The sequence below is a fragment of the Poecile atricapillus genome, chromosome 11, assembly GCF_030490865.1.
Source record: "Poecile atricapillus isolate bPoeAtr1 chromosome 11, bPoeAtr1.hap1, whole genome shotgun sequence".
In the NCBI taxonomy this organism is placed as follows: domain Eukaryota; kingdom Metazoa; phylum Chordata; class Aves; order Passeriformes; family Paridae; genus Poecile; species Poecile atricapillus.
The window spans coordinates 17202240-17223854 of NC_081259.1; the positions used below are offsets into that span (position 1 = coordinate 17202240).

Sequence of the window (21615 nt, forward strand, 5' to 3'; positions counted from 1 at the left end):
TCTGCAGAATTAATGCCCAAGGGAAATGACAGCCAAACTCCCTTTGTTTTCAGAGTCAGATAAGCAAATTTTACTTTGGTTAAGGAAACAATTCTCAATTTTATTTTATCCTTGTAGATAAAACATCAGAAGATGGAGCAGGTGGCCAGCTTAAAGCCTGACTGTGGGGAAGAACAGAGATCAATTAGCTCCCCATGAAAGGGAATATTACAGGGAAGGAATGAAGATAATCATATCTATTTCTTAATGAACATAAAACTGGCAAACACTTTACTGTTTGTCCCTAACAATGTAAGAATTAATTTACTTTCCTATTAATTAGGTCTCAAAAACCAAAAGGGTAACTTGGCATTGGAAATCCCTCTAGCATTTCAGCTTGGGAATAGTCAGTATTCTTTCAACTTAAGACTGCAGTAGAATATACTGCAGAAATGCTGTTGATGTTGCACACATTCATATTACATTTCACCTATTGTCATGCTAGAGGCCCATTGTAAATTAATTTGGAAGATAAATTTACAGTGGCACTTTGCCTTCCAGTTGTATAATTTATTCATGTCAGAAATAATTTATTATATTCTCCCTTAAACAAATCTTTTTCCTTTTTTTTTTTTTTCCTAGGGTACCACCTTAGTAAATAAAATCCATTGTTTACACTGAGCCTTGTGTGACTTCACAGTGGTCAGTCACTAACCTCAAGGGGATAGTTTTGGCCATATTACTGGTCACTTATTTGTATAGATGATGGAGTGCCTTGGTCCCATCTGTACATATATTACTTTCTTTTGTCTTAGAGGCACTGTTGGAAAGATTAATTAGGTCCATCTGTAGGAAAGGATCAGCCTTAGGGGATTCAGGTAAATAAAATAAATGCCAAGGGGAAAAGTGCTGAGGGACATGTTTTGAAAATCAAACTGTTTTTCATAACATTAATGGGGAAATTACATACAGAAGGAGATTTAAGGAAAAGTAGAATTGTCATTTAGTCTGGATTATTTCAGCATGACCTGATAAACATGTCCTATTGCTTCTGTCATATGAAAAAGGATCTATGAAGAGGGTCCTTACTTACTATAAAGTCAAATCCATGAGCAACATTCTCAGCTAATACAAATCAGTATAACCTTCTGATCTTCACTTTAGAACAGTAGAGACTTGAGTTATGTCTGCCAGAGTGATGTAATTTCTGCCCTTCATTTGAGTGATCTGACATGCAGTAAATTGATCCTAATTCACATTGTCTTAATATTTTTATTATAATGGTGCTATATACCTCTATGGATCTTACATCACACCTGTGTTTTCCTTTCCTTTAAGTTTCTTTCCATATTTTCTTCCTTATCTTTCCTTCCCTTTCCTTCAAACAATTCAGCATGCAAATGAATCTCATAGCATTGAGCTAACTGATATGATCACAGATTGTAAAATAGCAACTCAGCTTTTACTAATTTTTATATCATTTATTAGTTTATACAAAATTAATTGGTGTAACTAGTGCACAAACCATGTTAAATTTTTGCCATTCAAGTTGCATCTCACTCTCTTGCCTTATCAGCCTAAGTGGGCATTTGTGTTCCACCATGCAGTGGAATTACAATCCACAATATTTTCATGAAACACCAAATGGAACAAAAAGACCATTTTTCTCACTGAGCTTTGGCTGTCTTAGGGACATAAATACTAGAGATGTTTTGCTTTTAAATTTTTGTTGGAGCGAAGCTGGGTTCCTTTTGAGTTTGGAGTTTTATGATGACTTCTAAAAGCCAGAGAAACACGAAGGCTTATTTTTGAGAAAAAGAGAAAAACCATAAATTATTTAAAAGAAATGAGAAGCAGCATGCAGAAAGGATACAAAAAGAAGCGTAACTCAAAGGGTAAGGGGGGAATGACTGTTGGTGATCAGTTCAATTACTGTGTGTACATGAACAACTACAGGTGAGAGGGAAGCCACTGGCTCTGGAAATGCACATGCCTGTCTCTTGCCTGTGCTGGCAGCAGTGGACCCTCACTCCCTGAGGGAAGCAACTCCTTCTGGGGAACCTCGAGGTCTAATTCTGAATAGCTGCTAAGTCTGCATTGTGCAGTGCTGGAAGGAAACTGCCTCTCTGTATGAACAAGGTGTGAATCTGTGCACATTGCCACAGAGAGGTAGTTAGACACTCTGGAGTGTAACTGGGTTTTTGTTTTAGGAGCTGTATTGTATAGGTGGAACATTGTCTCAATGGCATTTAGGTGAGATTATAACATAAATAAAAACATAATTTAATATCTCTACATGTAGGATAAATAGCTCAATGTGCCACCATTGCAGAATAGAGCCTTTATTGACTGAAGGCACTTCTTCCTTCCAGCTTGATGCACTTTCTTAGATGAAGGGTATTTTGAAGGCTCCCTCTTGGTCCTTGTGGAATAGATCAATGGCCACAGGGCAACACCTAGAACATACATCCTACATCTTAGAGACAGTCTCTTAGGTGACATCTGCTGGAATAGTTCTTGTTTGTGTCAGTGGGTCAGCAAACAAAAGAACTTAAATGGTCCTTTGAAGAATAAATTGTCCTTCCTTATAATCTTCAGTGCCAGTTTATTTTCTCATGTAGAGATAGGAGTTCTCATCTGGTTTATGCTGCTCATACTCATTGTCACAGGTAGCTAAGGACCTTGTCCTGCCAAGATTTCTATTGGGCTCCAGGTGTACACATTCTGCAGGATTCTGGAAGCAAAGCTGGACCATGGTAGCATGTTTTCAGTAGTGCAGTTGAAAAATTGAAACTGAGGGTCTGAGCAGGGCTTTTTCTTCATTGTTTTATACTATATACAGGATTGGTATGTGTTTCTTGGGCCTATAGCCTTACATTTGAAAATCTTAAATCTATTTACAAGAGCAAATTATGTGTGTCTTTTTTTTCACAAGTGTTTTTCTCTGAGGCGATTTGAAATTGTAAACAAAGTATTTCAGATGGAGACTTACTTATTGTCATTTACTAAAACAACTGAAGGATCCTTCATGCTCTGGTTTTTGTTTCTGGTTTGTGTTGATCTGTTTCTCTTTTTAGAGAAACCCTGTTATTGAAACCAGATACTTCTCTCTGAAATGTTAATTTCCTGCAAAAAAACCTAGATTTTTCATCAAAATATTTCAGTTAAAGAGCTATTCCAGGTCTCCAGAGTGTTCTTCTGAAAAGACAGAAATAAAAACCAGTAGAAAAAGAGTGACATTCAACAGACAAATACTTGGTTCTGCACTATGGTTCTTACTCAGGTGAAGTTCTTCCTGGAATAAAAAATGAGAGCAAATTTCAGCATATATAGAATCCTGCCTGACATACTAAAGTAACTCCCAGAACTATTCATTTTCCAGGAGCAAACACATTTTATACATAACTCAAGTAACCTATGTGTTCATTTTACAGAATCTAACAAGTGAAGAATGGTTGTGAATGTACCATGAAGCTGGCTCAGCAAAGGTTTTCCTATAATTAAAATACATCTGGCTCTGTTCTGAATGGGAAATCACAGATCTCTGAATGTTTTGAGTGTTTCCTTATGCACAACAGCAGCAGAAAAACTCCATATGCCTTAACCTGTCAAATTCTGTTCCACTTTATCATGTGGATAAATAGCTGCAATAAGGAGCTTTAATTTAGCATCTTTGATCTGAAACTGAGGGATTCAAAGCAAAGACAATGGAAATGGTCATGAAAGGTATGAGAGGCTCAGAACAGCACTCAAATCTTTAGCATACTGGTGTTAATTTAAGTGTGAAATAGCTTGCTGTCTTTCTCCATAAACGCTTGTGACCTACACGGGCATTGTTCTTCCTGATGCCAGTTGTGCACCTACATCCTCCTGCTGCCATCGGTGCCACAGAGCACTGAGGTAATGTGTGGCTGAGGCCGGGGAATGCTTTAGGCATTTTGAATCTTTGTCCTTCACCCTTCTCCAAGGGGAGACTCAGCTCGGGGCAGTGACAGCTTACTTACAACAGTTTCCTATCCTGGAAAGGGCTGTGCTCCCTGGCACCCATGGAGCTGCTGGCTGTCCCAGTGAGCGGTGTTGAGGGCAGATTGGCAGAGCCGTGCGTGCGGGGGGCTCGGTGTAAGGGGCTGCTGTGCCTCGGCCTTGCCGTGCTGGGGTCAGCGCAGCGTGAGCCTGGAGAGACCGCGCCTGCTTGGGTTGCCCTCTGCCTTTCCTGCTTGCCTCTGGGGCTTTTCATCAAGTCCTCACTGTCCACCTCATTTGTGGGACAAGTGACAATCGGGCTCTCGTTCTTGAGCAGCCCCAGGAGGGACAGCTGTGGAGCCTGCAAGGCAGGCGGCAAGCGGTGATAGATGGAGAGGGCAGGATGGATGGATGGATGGATGGATGGATGGCCATGACTGGGAGGGGGACGGCTGTCTGGCGGAGCGGTGCTGACCCGGGGGAAGGGGTGGAGGGCCGGGTGGGTGTGCCCGGCTCTCCCTGCCGCTGCCGCCGCGGTCCGCCCCACTCACAAGGTGCCTGAGCCGGAGAGCGAGCAGCAGCGCCGCGTCCCCGTCGCCCTCCGCAGCGCCCGCCCCGCCATGCCCAACTTCGCCGGCACTTGGAAGATGAGGAGCAGCGAGAATTTCGACGAGCTGCTCAAGGCGCTGGGTGAGACGCGGGGGAACCGGGCAGAGGGCTGTGTCCCGCGGGAGGGGACACGGCGTGGCAGCTGCAGCCGTGCTCCGGTGCCCGGTGTCTCCCGGGAGAGCTCCGAGCGTCGGCCGCGGGCAGGAGAGGCTTCCGCCGGTGCGGGGCACGGCTCAAAGCCCTACCCGGGGAGGGGCGGTCGAGGCACGGCGCGGTTCCCACCCCACCTACGGGCTCCGGCGGTCCTGCCTGGGGAGCTGGGCTGCCGCCGGCCCCGCGTTCAGCCCCGGGGATCTCTGAGAGAGCCCCGTGTGCCGGCCGAGCGGAGCCTGCCGGAGCGCCCGAGCTCCGCAGCTGTGCCGTGGGGCTGCGCGCTGTGCTCCGGCCTCTCGCCCCGCTCCCCGATCGCCGTGATGCTGGCCGAGGTCAGCCGAGGGCACGACTGGCGACTTCAAGCTCTGCTTCTTCCCCGCTTCGCCCAGGTGTCAATGCCATGCTCAGGAAAGTGGCGGTGGCAGCCGCCTCCAAACCCCACGTAGAGATCCGCCAGGACGGGGACCAGTTCTACATCAAAACTTCCACCACTGTCCGCACCACTGAGATCAACTTCAAAATCGGGGAGAGCTTTGAGGAGGAGACGGTGGATGGACGAAAGTGCAGGGTAGGAGGAGACTGGGGCACGTGCATGTGTGTGCGGGCTATGTGTGTAACCAAGTTCTTTCTAGATGGGACAAACACATCTGCTGCCCATGTCCCTGGACAGCAGCATTGCTGCCCTCCACCCTCTTCTTAAGAGAAGTTCTCTTGGGGGTTCTTGATGATCACCACTTCTCTTGTCCATCTTTTGGGATAAAACTGAAATCTGATGACAAGTCCCAAAAGGAGAGTTCAGGTATCTGGTTTCCAGCTTGGCAGGGTTTAGTTCTGTTTTTGCTTCACTCTCACCTGAAGACTTCAGCTACAGTGAAAGCTCCCCCCAGCTTTTGTCCCTGACAGAAATATGGGAAATGGTGGAGCAAGAGAGACCTCAAGAGTCAGGATTTAGTGCATAAATCTGACCCAGCTTTTGTCCTAGATTGAATCAGGTGAGTTCTCAAGCAGGACCACAAACTGTTGGTGGTTTGGGTCTAAAATCGTCTTTCACACCCTTGCCAAGTGTGTATGTCCAGTTTCCTGATAGGCAGCTCTTTAACAGGCTTTCAGCTGGTATTGAACCAGCCACAGTTACACCATCTCCTTGAGCAGAAGTGCATTAGAGGGCACTCACTGGAGTGCTTTGGGCTTCATTCTGTGTGTGACACCCCGCTCCTGTACCTTTGTAACCACTTCTGTGGCCATAAAGGGGGATTTAAGTTGACAGCATCTGACAGCAGGTTCTTGCTGGTGTAGATATGTGGGATCTGAGCTTTAGGGACCTGGGCGGTGGTCATAGCTGCCTTTTGAAAACTGTTATTGAAGGCATGGGTTAATTATGCTTTCTTTGAGCAGTTTACTCATAATTATAAAGAAATATATATAAGTATATATAAAACTCTTATAAAAGAAATACAAATACAGATTTTTGGAACGTAGTCTCAAATGAGGATCCAGTTTTAAAAGTATCCAGTCTTGGTGAAATAATCTACTTTCCAAAATATGATCTCTCCTAATTCTTGGGTTGTTTTTTAAGACCATTTTTATTGTTAAGAATTCAGAGCTTACAGTCTTCAGTGCAATTGCTGTCAACATAGATTTATGAAAAAGGAAGCAGATTCTGGGAATCAGTGAATATTTAGGACATCCACTTGCTCTCTAGGATGAGTTATCGTATATTTAACAGTTTATCCAGGAAATGTTGCTGGCTTTGTTAATTTATCTTGTTTGGCAAAAGGGTATTCATACATAATGCATATATGATAAATGTGACCCGCTTTCTAGAGAAGAACTTATTTCTGCAGATGGAAAACCAATAATTATGGCTGTAAGCTACGAAAGTTGGAAAAAATTGAAAGAAATGGGTTTTGTGAAGTAGTAAATTTTTTCCATGTGTCGTGAAATTATTTATAGTCCACTCTCAGGAATAAGTTGTACTGCTGTGTGTGTATATAACCAAGATGTGGCCACAGAGCAGAAACTGACAGATAATAAAATAATACCCCAGAATGTAGTTTGCAGTATCTGGCAAAACTGCTGACTGGTAATATATTCTCATATACTTTATGGGGTGGAGGGTTTTGTACTGCCAACTAATCCATTGTTTGTGCAAAGAGGGAATCATATGTGGTTGTACTTCAAGGCATAGCTTCTATAACTGCCATTTGAGATGGCTTGTTGGCTTATAAAATCTATTGTTTTGAAAAATATTTAAAAATTTTAAATTTTAAATCAAAGTAAAGGGTTTTTTCCCCTTGGAAAGTCTGAGAAGTGTTAACTTGAATTTAGGCATACATATGCACACACACAGACTAATAAATGCCTCCCCTGTGTAGTTATAAAGCAACTACTTGAACATTCTCTACAGGGTATCTTTATGCACAGCTGTTCCATTGCACTGTGGAGTAATAGTTCAGTGCTCAAGTGAAAAGTAACAGTCAGGGCTTGCCTGTTTGTGAAAGGTAAACAAAATCGTGTAGTTTGGGGTTCTTTTATTTTTCAATGGTTTCATAGTCATTATTCAAATTCAAATGCTTTGAAAAATGCCCGAGGGTATTTCAATCTCCAGAGTCACAACCTTAAAAAAGTAATGCCACAAACATTTGAATTATAACAATGTTTCTTTAATTTAGCTGTGATTTATTCTAGCTTGTAAGCTCAATGTGTTTACAGTTAGCTTGGCACGGTGCCATAGAGCAGGAAAGATTGTAAGTGACAAATACTGCATTATTTATGACCACAACATGATATATATACAATTGTTTATACTTTTAGGGGACTTTGTAGTGATAAATAACATGTCAGATCAAATCATATGTGTACAAAGATGCTTGGGAATCTAGATACTACATTAGCATATTCCTAAATGACACTTTTCAACATCAAGCATTTGATGGAAACTGAGTGGCTTCACACTGAAAAGACATTTGCAATAACTTTGTTACTAATATATACCTCTTTCCAAAATTCCCCATCACACCTTAATTTTTGTTTCACCGCTTTCCACTGATGATTTTTCCTTTGCCTTTACTTATCTATGTGCTGCTCATTTAGAGGAGCAATTATTCTCACTACTGCTCATTGTTGTCTCTGTCTCGTGCTGCTGGGGAATATAATTAATGTATTTCCTAATGGTTTTCTTTCCTGCAGAGTTTGGCAACCTGGGAGAATGAAAACAAGATCTATTGCAAACAAACTCTTATTGAGGGAGATGGTCCCAAAACGTACTGGACTCGAGAATTAGCTAATGATGAGCTGATTTTGGTAAGAACCTTGAATTCACTCCATACATGCACCATATTAACAGGCTTCTTTGTTACCACATAGTACGAGTTATTGTTTTTCCTTACTTAAATCCATCTGGAAGATTACCATTTTCATAATCCTCTGCCTTACAATTAATACATTGCTTTTTTTCCTTTCTTTTAATTTTTTGTTTAAAAACATATGGAGATAAATGCATGTTCTGACTTGCATTTGATTGTTAAAACTTTCACCATACTTGAACTGGTAGAATAATCACAAGTTGGCCACTTCTACTCTGTAAATTTACAACATCATCAAAGAATTTGCTTGATTTATTGCAGATTTTCTCTGGTGAAAGTGAGATCAAGGCATTTGACCTAATTTCTGGAGAATCTTCTTTTTAGGCATGTGCATAATGTTGCTTCTTATCCATGGTCACATGGTATATAGCAGGAAAGATATGCATGTTGTTAGCATGCTTTAATCCCTTCTGTTTATGAAAAATACGAAAAAAAATTTCCTCCCATATCTCTGTCACCTTCCCCAATTCCTTGATCACCTCTGAATCAGATTCAGAATTATCTTCATGAGTTTTTTAAAAATACAGAGATTTGTGTATTTGCTGTCAGCCAACACCCCCCCAGTGGTGTGTGAGCTTCCATCTGTGGGCATTCTGAGCAGCACCTCTGCACCCTCCTGGCTGTGCCTGCCCTCAGTCATGCACAGCTTGTTTATTCAGATTGTTCTTACTTCTGATAGAGCTCTCTTCGCTTCATATTTCCTCAGTGGTCACTCCACATTAATTTATCAGTATCCACACCTGAGTAAAGACACACCAGCACAGTTCAGCTCGAGTTCAGAATCGTTTTATGGCACATGTTCTTGCTAGTGAATTCTGGATAAATAGTTGATTAGATTGTTACGCCTCATCAGTTTGGACGTGGAAGACAGGCTCCTGGAGTGGTGGGTAAGAAAACTCGAAGCAGGGAGGTTTTGTTTTGAACTGTCACACTAACTAAACCTCTGCACTTTAACAAACCAACAGCCTCCCCAGTGTTTCTCCAAAGCAGATGGAGTTCTGTTTTTAAGATTGCATCTGAAACCTAAACCTAAACCAAGTATAAAAAAAAAGCTTCTAAGGTGTTAATATTATCCCAGACACCTTGGAACTGTTCACCCACCCCTTATGAGGATGTGTGCTGTTAGTGAAATCACACTGGTTTCTAATGAATGAATAATCCAATGCTGCATAATTTTTTGACTCAAACACTGGAATTCTTTATATTATCACAAAACTTTAGGAGGCAAAGTACTTTGATCTCTGCTTTCCATCTTTAGGTGAAATGCAGTGGACAAAATATATTCTCAACTATAACTTTTTGAGCTTTCTAACAATACATATCTGTAGTTCTTTATTTAAGCAACAAGCTGATGAGGCAGCTGTTAAATAAAGTGCACTGCTCCAAGCAAAGCAAGAAAGCTGCTCATAATACAATTGCCTCCTGCAAGCAGCAATGTGAACTTACCCTGCCTGGGAAGAATAATGAAGCTGGATAAGATACCAGAGGGATTCAAAGATTTAAAGCACTAAACCTTTTTTCTTTTTTAATACAGTCTGTTGAATTTTTCTGAATTAATTATTTTTCTAGTTAGGATACAAATTAGAACAACTTGCTTCTTATTAAAACATTTCCATTTATAGGAACTCAGAACTTTCAATAAATTGGTTTACTGGTAATTTCCTTGCCTTAAAATATACACATTTCTTTTAATCTGTGTAAGTGTAGATTCAACTTCCAGTCATTACATATGGTGTCTGAAAGAACCTAAATAATGTGCCTTAAATTTGTTATTGCAAATAGTTCTCTTAACACCACTGATCAAGCCACCTCTTAGAAGAACTTTCAGATTGTGGAACCAAACCACTGGAAAACCTTGAATCTTTTGATGTAAATACAGCTTTCATTGAATCATTATCTGAGTGTTTTTTTAGCCCTGTCCAATTTATCAATTTCCCTCCTAAACTAAGAAAACCAGAATGGCATGTACTGTTTTGTTAGCAATCTAGCACCTGACATTACAGTGATGTAATCTCCCTACTCTTACCTAAAATGATCCTGATTTATATGCAAAGGCTTTGTTAATTCTTTTCTGGTTTCCATTTCCCCTTCCTGTCTCTGGCAAGCTGGAATTACATTCATTGGTTGCAATGTGTGATTTTACTGTGGCCATTGTGAAAATTTGGTATTTGTTTCCAATGATCCAGATCATTCTTTCTGTGTTTTTTACTATTCAATATGATATACAGTTTCATTCTCCTACCTCTTTGAGCATAGTGGCCTCTTTTGCTTTATTAATTATAATAACAGTAATTGGTCCTCAGGACAAACATTTTCAAGCCCTCATGTCACTTGGTGGGACTAAATGTATGGATCTTTTAAATACATGGGTTGATGTTAAAGATCTGACAGTCCAAAGCTCAGCAATGAGGTGTTTCTGGGAGTAATGGTGGTGTGAGACCTCTGGTCCTTTGCAGAAGCTGAAATGGCCAAAATTAACCCTTCTAGGAGGCAACAAAAAATTCTACTGTTTGGAGAGAGACAGAAGAGGATAAGCTACTTTTCTCTTCTCTGTGGTCCCTAATTTTAAAGCCGTAGAACATTCCTTCAGAGAATTGGGCTTTAGAAGTTAAACAATTTGAAGTGATTGGCTGAGGTGTGTTCAGCAGCTATAAAGGGAACAAGGTAGGAATAAGGACCCTTAGTGAGAAGACTCTTTTGGTCTCTTGTCTCCCCACTGTCTTTGGGTTTTTCATCACTACAGTGAACAAATATTCAACATTAGATTATTTTATTTTATGCTTGGGAAATTTTTTTGGGTCTGAGTTTGGAAACCCCCACTTACGTCTTGTTTCTTCAAGATCACAATGAGAAGATGAGATCTCTGTCTTCTTTCTTCTTCTACCCTCAAAACTCTCTTAGGAATCTTTAGGACTTGAAATTCATTCTTGTTCAGTTTTGCTGCCCTTATTGCTTCAAATATTTAACAATTCCCATCTTCACACTTCTCAAATCTCCCTGCTTACCTAACAAATCTTTTCTGTTCCTTCACTCTCTCTGATGTGCTTCAGTAAGGCTCTGCTTCTGTTTCTCCATCCAAAGAAATCTTTCAAGAAGTCTTGAGACTTCTCATTCACTATCAGATGCATTTGCAGAAGAAATCAAAAAAAGTCATACCCAGTTTGAAAGAAGTTGCAAGAAAGGGTGAAAACTGTGTCAGACTGAGGCATGAATTGAAGAAAGGCTTGGGGTAGGAGGCAGGGGGTAAGGAATTAGCTTTACTCTGTTGGCTGCATAAATGTTGGTGCTTTGCCAAATAATTTTGATCTAAAATGCTGCATTGCTTAGGGGATCCATTTGATTATGGTATTTTCCTAGTGTAAGAATATCTTTTTCTCTCCAACATAGCTTATTAAATAAAATTAATTTATTAGCCCATATAATAATAAAAAAAATCAGTGTTTACTTGCCATGACTACCACAGAGCTAAAATAGAAACCATATTACTTAATAATTTTCAATCTTTCTTGCATCCTGGCAGAAGAATTCCTTATGTTCTTCAAAGATATTTCCTTGGAGTAATATGATGGTCTTCCAAGTCACATCATGTTCTCTGGTACACAGATGCAGAGAATATACTATTTAGTTAGCAAAGGTTTTCTTTACCTTCATTTGCCTTCAGTTCTCCTTAGCTCCTTGAAGCATAGAGAATAAACTGCTTTTATTAGTAGATAAATAATATTTGTCTCATACAATGACAGATGTAGGCCCAAAGTCCTGTTAGAAAAAGAATTCTTTCAGCCAAGGAAGGGAAGGAGGATCAAGTTCTGCTTTATAAAAAAGATGGTCTGAAAATTTGAACATTGATCTAAAACTAGAACACTGCAACTTCTTTTATCAAACAGAGCTGTTTATTCTAATCTTGCTGGGCTGCACTTGCTGGGATTTCAGCACTGCATTTTAGAATTATTGAACGATGTAGATAAAAATTACATGGAATGTGCAAGCAAGGGAGGGTGGAAAAGGGAATTCCCCACCAAAGTCCACATTTATTTGTCTTGACTGTATCTTTATATTGTATTGTACTTTAGGATTGTAATGCATACATAGAGTCAGTATATCTGTATTTACAACTCTACATTCATAAACTATATTTGGATTAGCATTTGAGCAATCAAGATGAGAATATAACATAAAAATATGTATTTCTTTTATGTGTTTGAAATTTATGATCTAGAATTAAGTGCCTTTTCTTCTCTTTATTATACTCATAATGTTTTTGTTGTTGCAGTGTGTTTTTGTCAGGGACATTAATGAGCTATCAATCACTTATGTAAGTCAGAAGAACAAAAGGTCGCTCTTTGCAAAGTAAAAAGATGCTGCTTACAAATATTGGCTATTCAAATGAGACACATTTATATTCAAATTACCTTTAGCTACATTGCTGCTTTCATGGCTGCTCATGCTTCTATAGATTGAAGCTTAATCTGTAACACACAAACATTTTAAAGTGGATGATTACTGGAGGAGGGCTTTAAAAACAGCCTCTGAGCACATTTTACACAGTTCACCTATCACACAGGGGTTCTCAGAATCAATTGTAGCAAGGGTCAAAGAGCAGAACATTGGTGGGGGTTCAAGCATGGTTTCTATTCTACATTTCCTCCTCAGAAAAATCATGCCATAGCTGATTAAACCTGGTGAACTGTGGAGCCTAGATGAGTGAGTGAACATTTTAAAAATGATTTTGCTGGCTTCTGAAATTAAACAGTAGGTGAGAAGGGTCAATGCAGATTTGGAAAGAGATTTTGTAGCGGAATGCTGAAATGCAAGATGTGCCTAAGCCTTGTATCAAACAGTGTCAAACTACCTAAGTGTTTAACTTTTCTATAACTTCTGGAGAATGATCTTATATAAAATCAATTATCAAAAGAAGGGTCAAGTCATATCAAGCTCAGATTGAGGGGTTGCTGCTGTCTTCATTACAGCAGCCTTGAGAGAAGTTCAGAAGCCTGTAATAATACATGTGTGTGTCTTGCATGGGCCTAATGCTTTAATTTACTCTTTGCCATGAGCAGATTTACAAGGGAGCTTAGGGATCTACAGCCCCTGCTCACTACTACAGCCTTGTCTGGATCACATCCCAAACAAAGAAAGAAGCCAAAGCCATTTGCATTTTGGCTGCACCCAATCCTGAATGCAGCCTTTTGTAATATCACTTGTAGCTTAGATGTCCTCTGTGCACTTGGCTTTCAGCTATAATGGAGAAATACCATTGTTTCAGGTCTCTGCCATTCGTTTGCTGCTTGACTTTGAGGAAATTGTGTCATATAGCAGTGCTCAAACACAAATACTGACATTTAGGCTCCTTGAGAAATCACCTAATTTTGCATGGTGCTGTCAGTTGATATCCTGAGGAGCATGAGGTTGTGTATTGGGTGATTTGCTATTAATAGCCAAGTTTGAAAGGGAGGCTGCACATTCAGTGACTATGGCCTTGTAAGGATCAACTTCTTTCCTAAAATATTATGGGAGTCGGGAGGAGAATGGAAATAGACAACATGCCTTCGTTGTGAGGATTTATATCTTTACTCTAGATAAATAGATGGAAATTTGCACGTGGACAAAGCCTTTACTGAGGATTCATTTAAGTAATACCTTATTTTCTCCATCAGTTTGCTGATGGATTCTGTCTTCCTTTTGCAAATTGTCTCTGCATTTTGATTAGTCATGAGCAGCTAAAGGGATTTTTGCATACACTGGCAGAAGTGATCTTTCCCAGGTGATTGTTTCAATGACACTCTTCCTCATTATACTGTGTGCTCCACTTACCACAAAGGCTCCTCAGCAAATGTTTATAAAGAAGGCCTTCAAAAAGCAGATTTGCTCCTACAGAAATATATTACTGCCCTGTAATTCTCTTTTAATCTCTCATGATGTCAGTGGTCATCAGATTTTGAGTGAACTGAGAGAGGTCAATTTATTGGATTATCCCCCTGCAAAGGGCTTTGTTTGCAGTGTGCTTTTGGACTCTTAGCTACAGATTATGACAAGCTAAGCGAAGAAAACAATTCTTTAATTTGCACTCGTTGCACATTTAAAATCCTATTTTAGATTTAGATAGAAGCCTTGACTTGTAGCATTTTATGAGATAAATGGGATCTTTCCCAGCCAATGAGAAGGTGGTGTTTGGAAATCCTGCATCTTTTTATTACATCTGAATTACATTTTGGTAGCACTGCACCTTTTTTGAGTTGCTCTGATGGAACTTCACCACCAAATAGCCAGGATTGCTCATTCTCTTTTCATTTGGAAGTTCTACTACTTTGGGTCATGGAAATCTTTAAAGTCTGCTTATTGGAATAGGAACTATCACTTCTTTTGAGTCTAGAATTAGAATCACAGACACTAAACTGCTTTATCCTATCACCGAATAGAAGGATTTAAGTGTGAAGAACAGAGGAATAACACCCTTTGGATTTGGATCCTTCCCTTACCTTGGGCCCAGCTGTACATTAGACATTTCTGTGAGTTACCACAGGAAAAGAATGCAGCAAGTTTGAACATGTTCCTCCTTGCTTTCTTTAGTAACACTGAGTGGAGTTTTATTAACAAATGATAGCCACAGTAAGACAGGAACACACCTTTTAAGTCCACATTTAAACCTGAACATAACTGTGACAATAAAGCCCTTTATTTATGTGCTTCAATTACATTGTTAATCATCTGAATGTGTATTAGGTATGAAATCTAAGTGCTAAAAAATGCAGCTTATTCTTGAAACAGGACAGAAGCCACATGAAGGTGGGTCTTCAAGGAAAGGATGTCGGTTGTTTTAGAAGTGCCCAGTGGTTACATGGTACTCCAGAATAATTGTAATTGTGCTTTGCTTGATTTATATTTCTTTGCAGTCTATATTTAAAGACATTATTGTGTTAAATAATAGTAGTTTTCCAGACTGTGAGACTGGTGTGTTGAGTCCTTGTATGTAGCAATTGATTTTTTAAAATTTGGGTTCCCTGAATATGTCAATATTTTCTGCACATGATTTTTGTCCAGATTAATTTGAATGTAGTCCTTTGCCTGAAATTTTCAGAAGTCCAGAAGTCTAGCTGGAGCTGGATGTTGGAAGTACAAAATGAGGATCCTGTGTCCTGTGTCACAAACACGCTGAGCTGTGACTCTCTGAGTGCACAGCAGTCACTCTGCGTGCTGCTACTCACCCATACTACTGAGCTTTCCCAGAAAGTCTTTTGTCATTTTTCCTCCTCCACAAATGTTAATCTTTATTTCCACACTCCCTCCTGTGAATCTTCCAGGGAAGCTGCCAGTCAGACTACACTGATGTCTTAGGAGCAAGCTCTGCCCGGGAGCACAGTCTTAGAACTGGACACTGCAATTTCAGACACTCAGATCTACAGTGGCTCCCTTGCAGTATGAATCACATCTATTTCAATCTACTCTTCCCTGCAGTGTTCCTTCTCAACAGAACTGATGATCTGTTCTGAGAATAACTGCTGTTGCACAGCTTTAGAGGAAGAAGTTTCTCTCTTCCCTGAAAGAACAAACATAAATTTGTCAGGGAAGTTATATGAGTTTTGGCAAACTGCTGCTGCAGCCTTTCTCATTAGAACTGGCTGATGTGGCACCCACTCCCATCTCACGGGGTGGCTGCATGGCTGTGCAGCTCCAGACTGGGGCTGTGCCAGCTCTTGGAGAACATTACACAGGAACTGTTCTACTGCTGTTTATCATTTGTGTTGAAGTAGCAGCAGGGGACCCAAACCTCCCTGTGCTTAGCAGTGCCTGAATGTGAAAGACAATCAGTGTTGCAAGGGTCTTACAGTCTCCACAGAAAACTTTGAGCCCTGGATGGTCTTGACTCTTACCTCCTTTCTCTGGCAAAGCTCCTGCTGAAATAATTTTGCCTTTGTGGATAATTTGGAAATTTTGAAGGAAGCCATAATAGGGTATTTGCAGCTGGTGCTGTGGACATTAGAGAACTATCCATATCTTTAATGTTCATTTTCAGATGTATTCATGTATAATCTAAAAATATATATTAAGCACTGATATGATATTGATATGCATAAAAACAAAGTCTGTATCTCCAAAATACTAGTAGACTTGTGTCCCCAACAAAGTGAACAAAATATAAGCCAGAGTCAGTTTTAAAGCTAAGTCTTTTCAAAGTATTGGCCAAAACATGTGTAGAAAGCATTAAAACAAATAGCCCAGCTGAATTTTCATAATGCACTGGGGTAGCTCTTAATGCATGCTTTTCAGTGAGACCTTGGCAGTGACTGCAGCCAGACATCCCACCTCAGAGCTTGTTAGTGCTGAGCTCAAAACCTTCTGTCAGCATAGCTGAATGTGAAGTTTTTTGCAGTCTCTATTTCCTCACTCTTGCCCCTATTGTTTCCTTCATGCTTAATTGCTTAAATTTTAGCCTGCCAGACCTGAAATTGCATACAAACACTTTGGGATTCAGTTGGATTCCTCAGGCAGTCCTACAACCACTGTCCTGCCTACATGTCCTGATAATCTGTAGGGCATTCCAGATCCTTATCATGGATAACAAACTCACTGGTTGAGGGCACAGTGTCCTCCTGAAGGAAGGTTGTCAGTGACACTGCCCACTCTCCAGAAGAGAGTGTTTGGTGTCCCAGCATGGGCTGCCAGCTGCTTGCAGCAACGTTATGTTTACAGGTGTACATTCTCCTGGTCTTCATCTTTCCTCCACTGACTTCATTTGCCTGCTTGGATTTATATCTGCAAATATCAAAGAATACCTTTGGAACGTGCCATCTGAATTCCACCCTCAGCATTTCTAGTTCAAAGTGCTGCAACTGTTTCTAAATATAACAACAGTACATTCCAAATTCACTTTATTTTCTCATGTTTATTTATCAATTCATGACAAGAAACTACAGAAAAAGAGAATTTATGCATCATTTATCATTCTGACAAAATCCATCCTGCCATGAAAAACAGGTCATTTACATTGCATTCCTCTTTCAAAATTACTTTTTTCTTTACTCTCATCTGTCAAAAGACATAAAAAAAGTGTTTCTGCTATAGAACTAGTTACTTTAGTAAAAATAACACTTTGAAATTATGTTAAATGTTTGCTGGTTCTATCTCTTCTGATTGATTTTTATTTATTTTCCAGACCTTTGGTGCTGATGATGTTGTGTGCACAAGAATTTATGTAAGAGAGTAAAAACATCAATTTTCTTGTCATCTGGGATGAAGTGTGAAAACCCCCAGTATAAGGAGTATCTGTGTGTGCTATTACTAATGCCGTATTGTATGTGACCATGTGTGTTATATCTTGTGTGTTTTGCTTTCAGTTTTCATTTCAGACACTATCCCTTCCCACTTTGAATGCCATCAATTTTCATGTCTGCTTTGTATTTTGTAGTTGTCACTTGCTATGGTTTCCTCAGTTATTAAACTTATTGGGCATAACTCACAGCTGTTTGGGGGTGTTTTTAATTGAAAAGCCAGCAGTGCTTTGGTTAGGACTGAAACACTTTTTCCCCTCTGCTGAAGTCAGTGTGGAGTTTCCTTGCTGTTGGCAGATCCTGAACTGTCAGGGAACACCTCCTAGGGCAACACAAAGGGATGGAGAGCAGGTGGATGGCAAGGCTTTTCACAGAGCTGCAGGCTGCTCTCTTGATCCCAGAGCTCTGATTCTTTCCTTCTTCCTGTCCTCTCTCCTTCTTTCTCCTCTCTCTTTCTTGTTCTCTCTTCCTGTTAAGGAATAATTAATGTATACTGTGATTGCTGGGATCAGCTGAACCAGACAAAACAAGGTGAGATCTCTTCCCTTTCCTGCTGTGTCTCTGAAGAATGCCCAAACTTCCCCGTTGAGACACACAGTATCCAAATACAAAACCCAGCTGTATCTACAGGACAAATAACATTGTGATCATGACTAATACTTGTTGTCATCACACCCAAGCACCTCAGGCCTGATCAGAGATCCAGAAGAATCTGACAGACTTTACTTGTTTTTGCCATAAAAAAAATAAAGCTGAGAAATGCTGATTTTCTCCTACCTCCTCACATGTGATGAGAATTTCCAATGGCTTCGCTCCCCCTCCATGTAACAACTCTCACTTCTGGTGATTTGACCTTTCATTCTTTGAGCAACTAAGTGTTTCACAAACCAGGGCAATAGCTCAACAATGAAAGAAACACCAAATTTAATGTATTTATTCTGGCTCAGAGTTCTGGCTGCAGCACTATCAAGTATGAGATTCAAGCTGAACAGACATTCCACTAATGCACCAGATAGTCTTCAGTTCTTCAGCCTCAGAAGTGTCTGGAGATTGAGACTAGGAGCACTACTTATTTCACTACAATATCCAATCTTATCTGACCAGATTTTATCTTTGTAAGAATATTTTTTCTGCTTCATGTCACACAATAATGTAAGATTTTTAAGAAGTTCAGTGTTAGCAGAATATATGCCTTGTTCATTAGATTTTGCTCACTACTCACAAGAGGAAAATAGGACCAAAACTTATTCATCCATTGAGACATCCATGACAAATTACTCTATCTCTTCATCCCTCACATAGCTATGCAGAGAAATCCCCTTTGATAGGACTGCCAAACTGCCATGGAGAACTCAGCCAGCTGTTCTATATTGCAGTGTGGCCTACAGAGGCACAAGAGGAGAGAAACATACAGTGTTTTCTGTCTCCTCTGCTCTGACAGATCATGCTTACTTTCTCTGCCATCAGCACTCAAAATACCATATTGCAGCTGAAAAGAGGGTTCTTTTCTTCCACACTCTAACCTTAAGCCAAATCCTGCTTCCAAGACCTTGGTTCTATTGGTATCAGTTAAATAGAGTACATACTGTCCCAGACTGAGGCAGGGGCTGAAATTAGTTCAATGAGGTTTGGATACAGCTGAAGCTAACCCCCACCAAGAACAAAACCAATAGGGAGGATGATAGGGATCTATCTTTATTTTCTATCTTCTTTTAAGATTCAAATTAAAATAGTTGGGTGTTTTGTTATAAACAAGTTCCACTTCAGAAGTATCTGGATCTGCTTGTGCCATCAGCTGTCCCAAAGGGACTCCACAAAAAAGTGCCAGGCTTTGAGTTCACTCAAAGCTGCTCAGGGATGCAGACAAAACTGTCCTGCCACATAAAGGCTGAGCAGGCAGCAACGCTGTGTTGCAGGACATGTCAGCACAAGCCATATCCCAGGGCACCAGGAGCCCAACAGCACCACAAAGGCTTTACCTCCACCTCCAAGAAGCCAAGAAAAGATGCCACTCTTAGCAATTACCTTTTCCACCAGTGTCTAATACTGCCCTGATGCACAGCTTGTGAGGGTTCAGCCAGCCATTGGCATGAGCCTCACACTGTCTAAAGCCAGTGAGTGCATTTAATGGAAGCAGGGATTTCTGTGTTTCATTTCTAGGAAGGTTCAAGCTAAGCTGTTGTGCTGCTCAAGCAAATGTCCTTCAGAAAACTTTCCCATCAACTGGAAAATACTGAGTCAGGTTTCCATCCAGTTGGCAACTACTATCCAAGTAGTAAAGTGTGAGCTATGTAACGAGCTTGTAGGAGTTATGATTAAAAACAGGCTCTGGAGATAGGAGCTACCCTGAATAACTGGGAACTTTCTTCTTCCATGCTTGAAGCTGTTCCCCTAAACTTTGTTTGCAGTCTGGCATGACAGAAGTTCCTTTCTTTAATAATTTCAGTGTGGAAGCTTCACCATTTGATTTACTTTTGTGAAGTTACAATAAACTTACTGGTGCATGGGTAAATTCCTATGAACAGAGACGAGAACCGGTCCAGGGTGTTAGTTTTATGGCTCATTGTTGAAAGTGCAAAGGCCAAATTGCATTTTGTGAGTCCTCTTAGATTTAAAAGCCTTCAAATCTAGGCACTCAAGGATTTGGTGTGAATTTATTGGCCAAAAGCTTTGCAGTTGTCTCCTGCTTTTTTTTTTTTTTTTTTTTTTTTATTGCTGACATTTAACTCCTTTGGGAACACGGAAGTTGAGTAATGGCCAACAGAGAGAGTTTTATCCACTTTTTGTGTAAAAATTCATGAATTCACACATACACCCACACCCTAGATGAGGTGGCAGAAGCAGAGTAGACTTACTGTAGCTTGCATCCACAAAAATGAAGTCTCATGATATCTGAGCGTTATATGGTTACTGAGCAGAACAGGATCCTGAAAGTTTCAGGCGGCTGCACTTGGCACACAGGAGGGAGGGACTTTTATAGGCAAAGGTGCCAGGACAATGGAGCACCTAAGGGTTACATAAGTGGTTTGTTGATTATTTGATAGCATGTGGATGTCTGAAAAGGGATTCCAGGGATTTCACAGATATTGCCTTCCAGATTCAAGTCAGAGAGATGCTGTCTATGGCTCTAGGCAATCAGGGACAGAGCCCAGCTCACATTACATGTATCAGTGGGCAAGCAGAAGCTTCCCTTCATACTGCTGTGTTCTAAGCAGCACTTTGTCACTTGTACTGGAAACTCTCTGAGGTGTCAAGCCCTGACTGGTGACAAACATGGCCCACCTCTGTCAGGATGGCTGTGGATTGACCACTGGATGCAATAGCACCATCCCCTCATCTGCTGTCTTGCACATGTCTGTGCCCTACAAGCCAGACTGCTGAGCTCTGCAGTGCTCAGTGCTGATGGCCAAAGGACTTTCTGACCACAGAAAGAAATGCACGAGGGAACCTTCCTGGTGAGTCTATTACATACTACTGTTTATGTTTGAGAGTGTTTATCCACACAAAGGCAGCAGAATGCAGCCAGCTAAGGTGAGAAGTCTTCCTCCTTGAAGTTTAAAGGCTTTGAATGGATAAGCCTTTGAATGAAAGTCCTTGAATGGATACAGTACAAGTTAGTATTCGGTATTATGCCTAAACATAACTTTCTACAGCTATTTTAGACATCCTTTGTATCCAGCACATCTGTACAAAGCAGAATCTTCAGGGGAGCTGTACCTTTTTTTGGAAGGGCAGCAGCAGACCAGGGACAAAGCCTGAGTGCATCACAACTGGGGTGGCTGTGACTGAGCAAGTGACTGCCAGCATCTGTGCCTGCAGGCTTGGGACTGAGCACTCCACCTTCGATGCTGACAAGCAACTGCTACAGTGAGACAAAGAGAGGGTTATTTGGGTATCTGCAGCAACTTGGTACATGGGTAATGTTTCACAAGACTTGCCAACATGAGTGGAACAGTAGGATCCAGTGGCCATGTTCTCTGCCCTAAAGCACAGAGTTAATTTCAGTCTTTTCTTTTGATTTTCCATCATTTATTCTTAAGCTGCTTTCATAAAACATGTATTGTTTTTCTTCAGGAAAAATAAACATCCTAACCAATAAACAGATCAGACAGTGAAGTTGAATTCAAAATAATCCGCAGTGGGAAACTCAAAATATGAAAAAAAAAAATTCAGCCAGAAATGTGATACTGCATTGAATAGTTCAGTTCACAGATATCTGTCTCACCAGCTCTTTTTGTGTGGATCAGAGCTGTCCCACTGCATGCTGTATGCTCTGGAGA

At 40.5% G+C, this 21615-nt stretch overlaps 1 protein-coding gene across 1 annotated transcript; it reads left to right on the forward strand.

Annotated features, from left to right (window-relative positions):
* The first annotated feature begins 4412 nt into the window (after positions 1 to 4412).
* On the forward strand, positions 4413 to 17525 carry CRABP1 (cellular retinoic acid binding protein 1). Its single transcript, XM_058846895.1, has 4 exons — positions 4413 to 4632; positions 5094 to 5272; positions 7894 to 8007; positions 17221 to 17525. The coding sequence occupies exons 1-4, from the start codon at positions 4563 to 4565 to the stop codon at positions 17269 to 17271; spliced, it is 414 nt and encodes a 137-aa protein (XP_058702878.1). The 5' UTR covers positions 4413 to 4562; the 3' UTR covers positions 17272 to 17525.
* The last annotated feature ends 4090 nt before the right edge of the window (positions 17526 to 21615 follow it).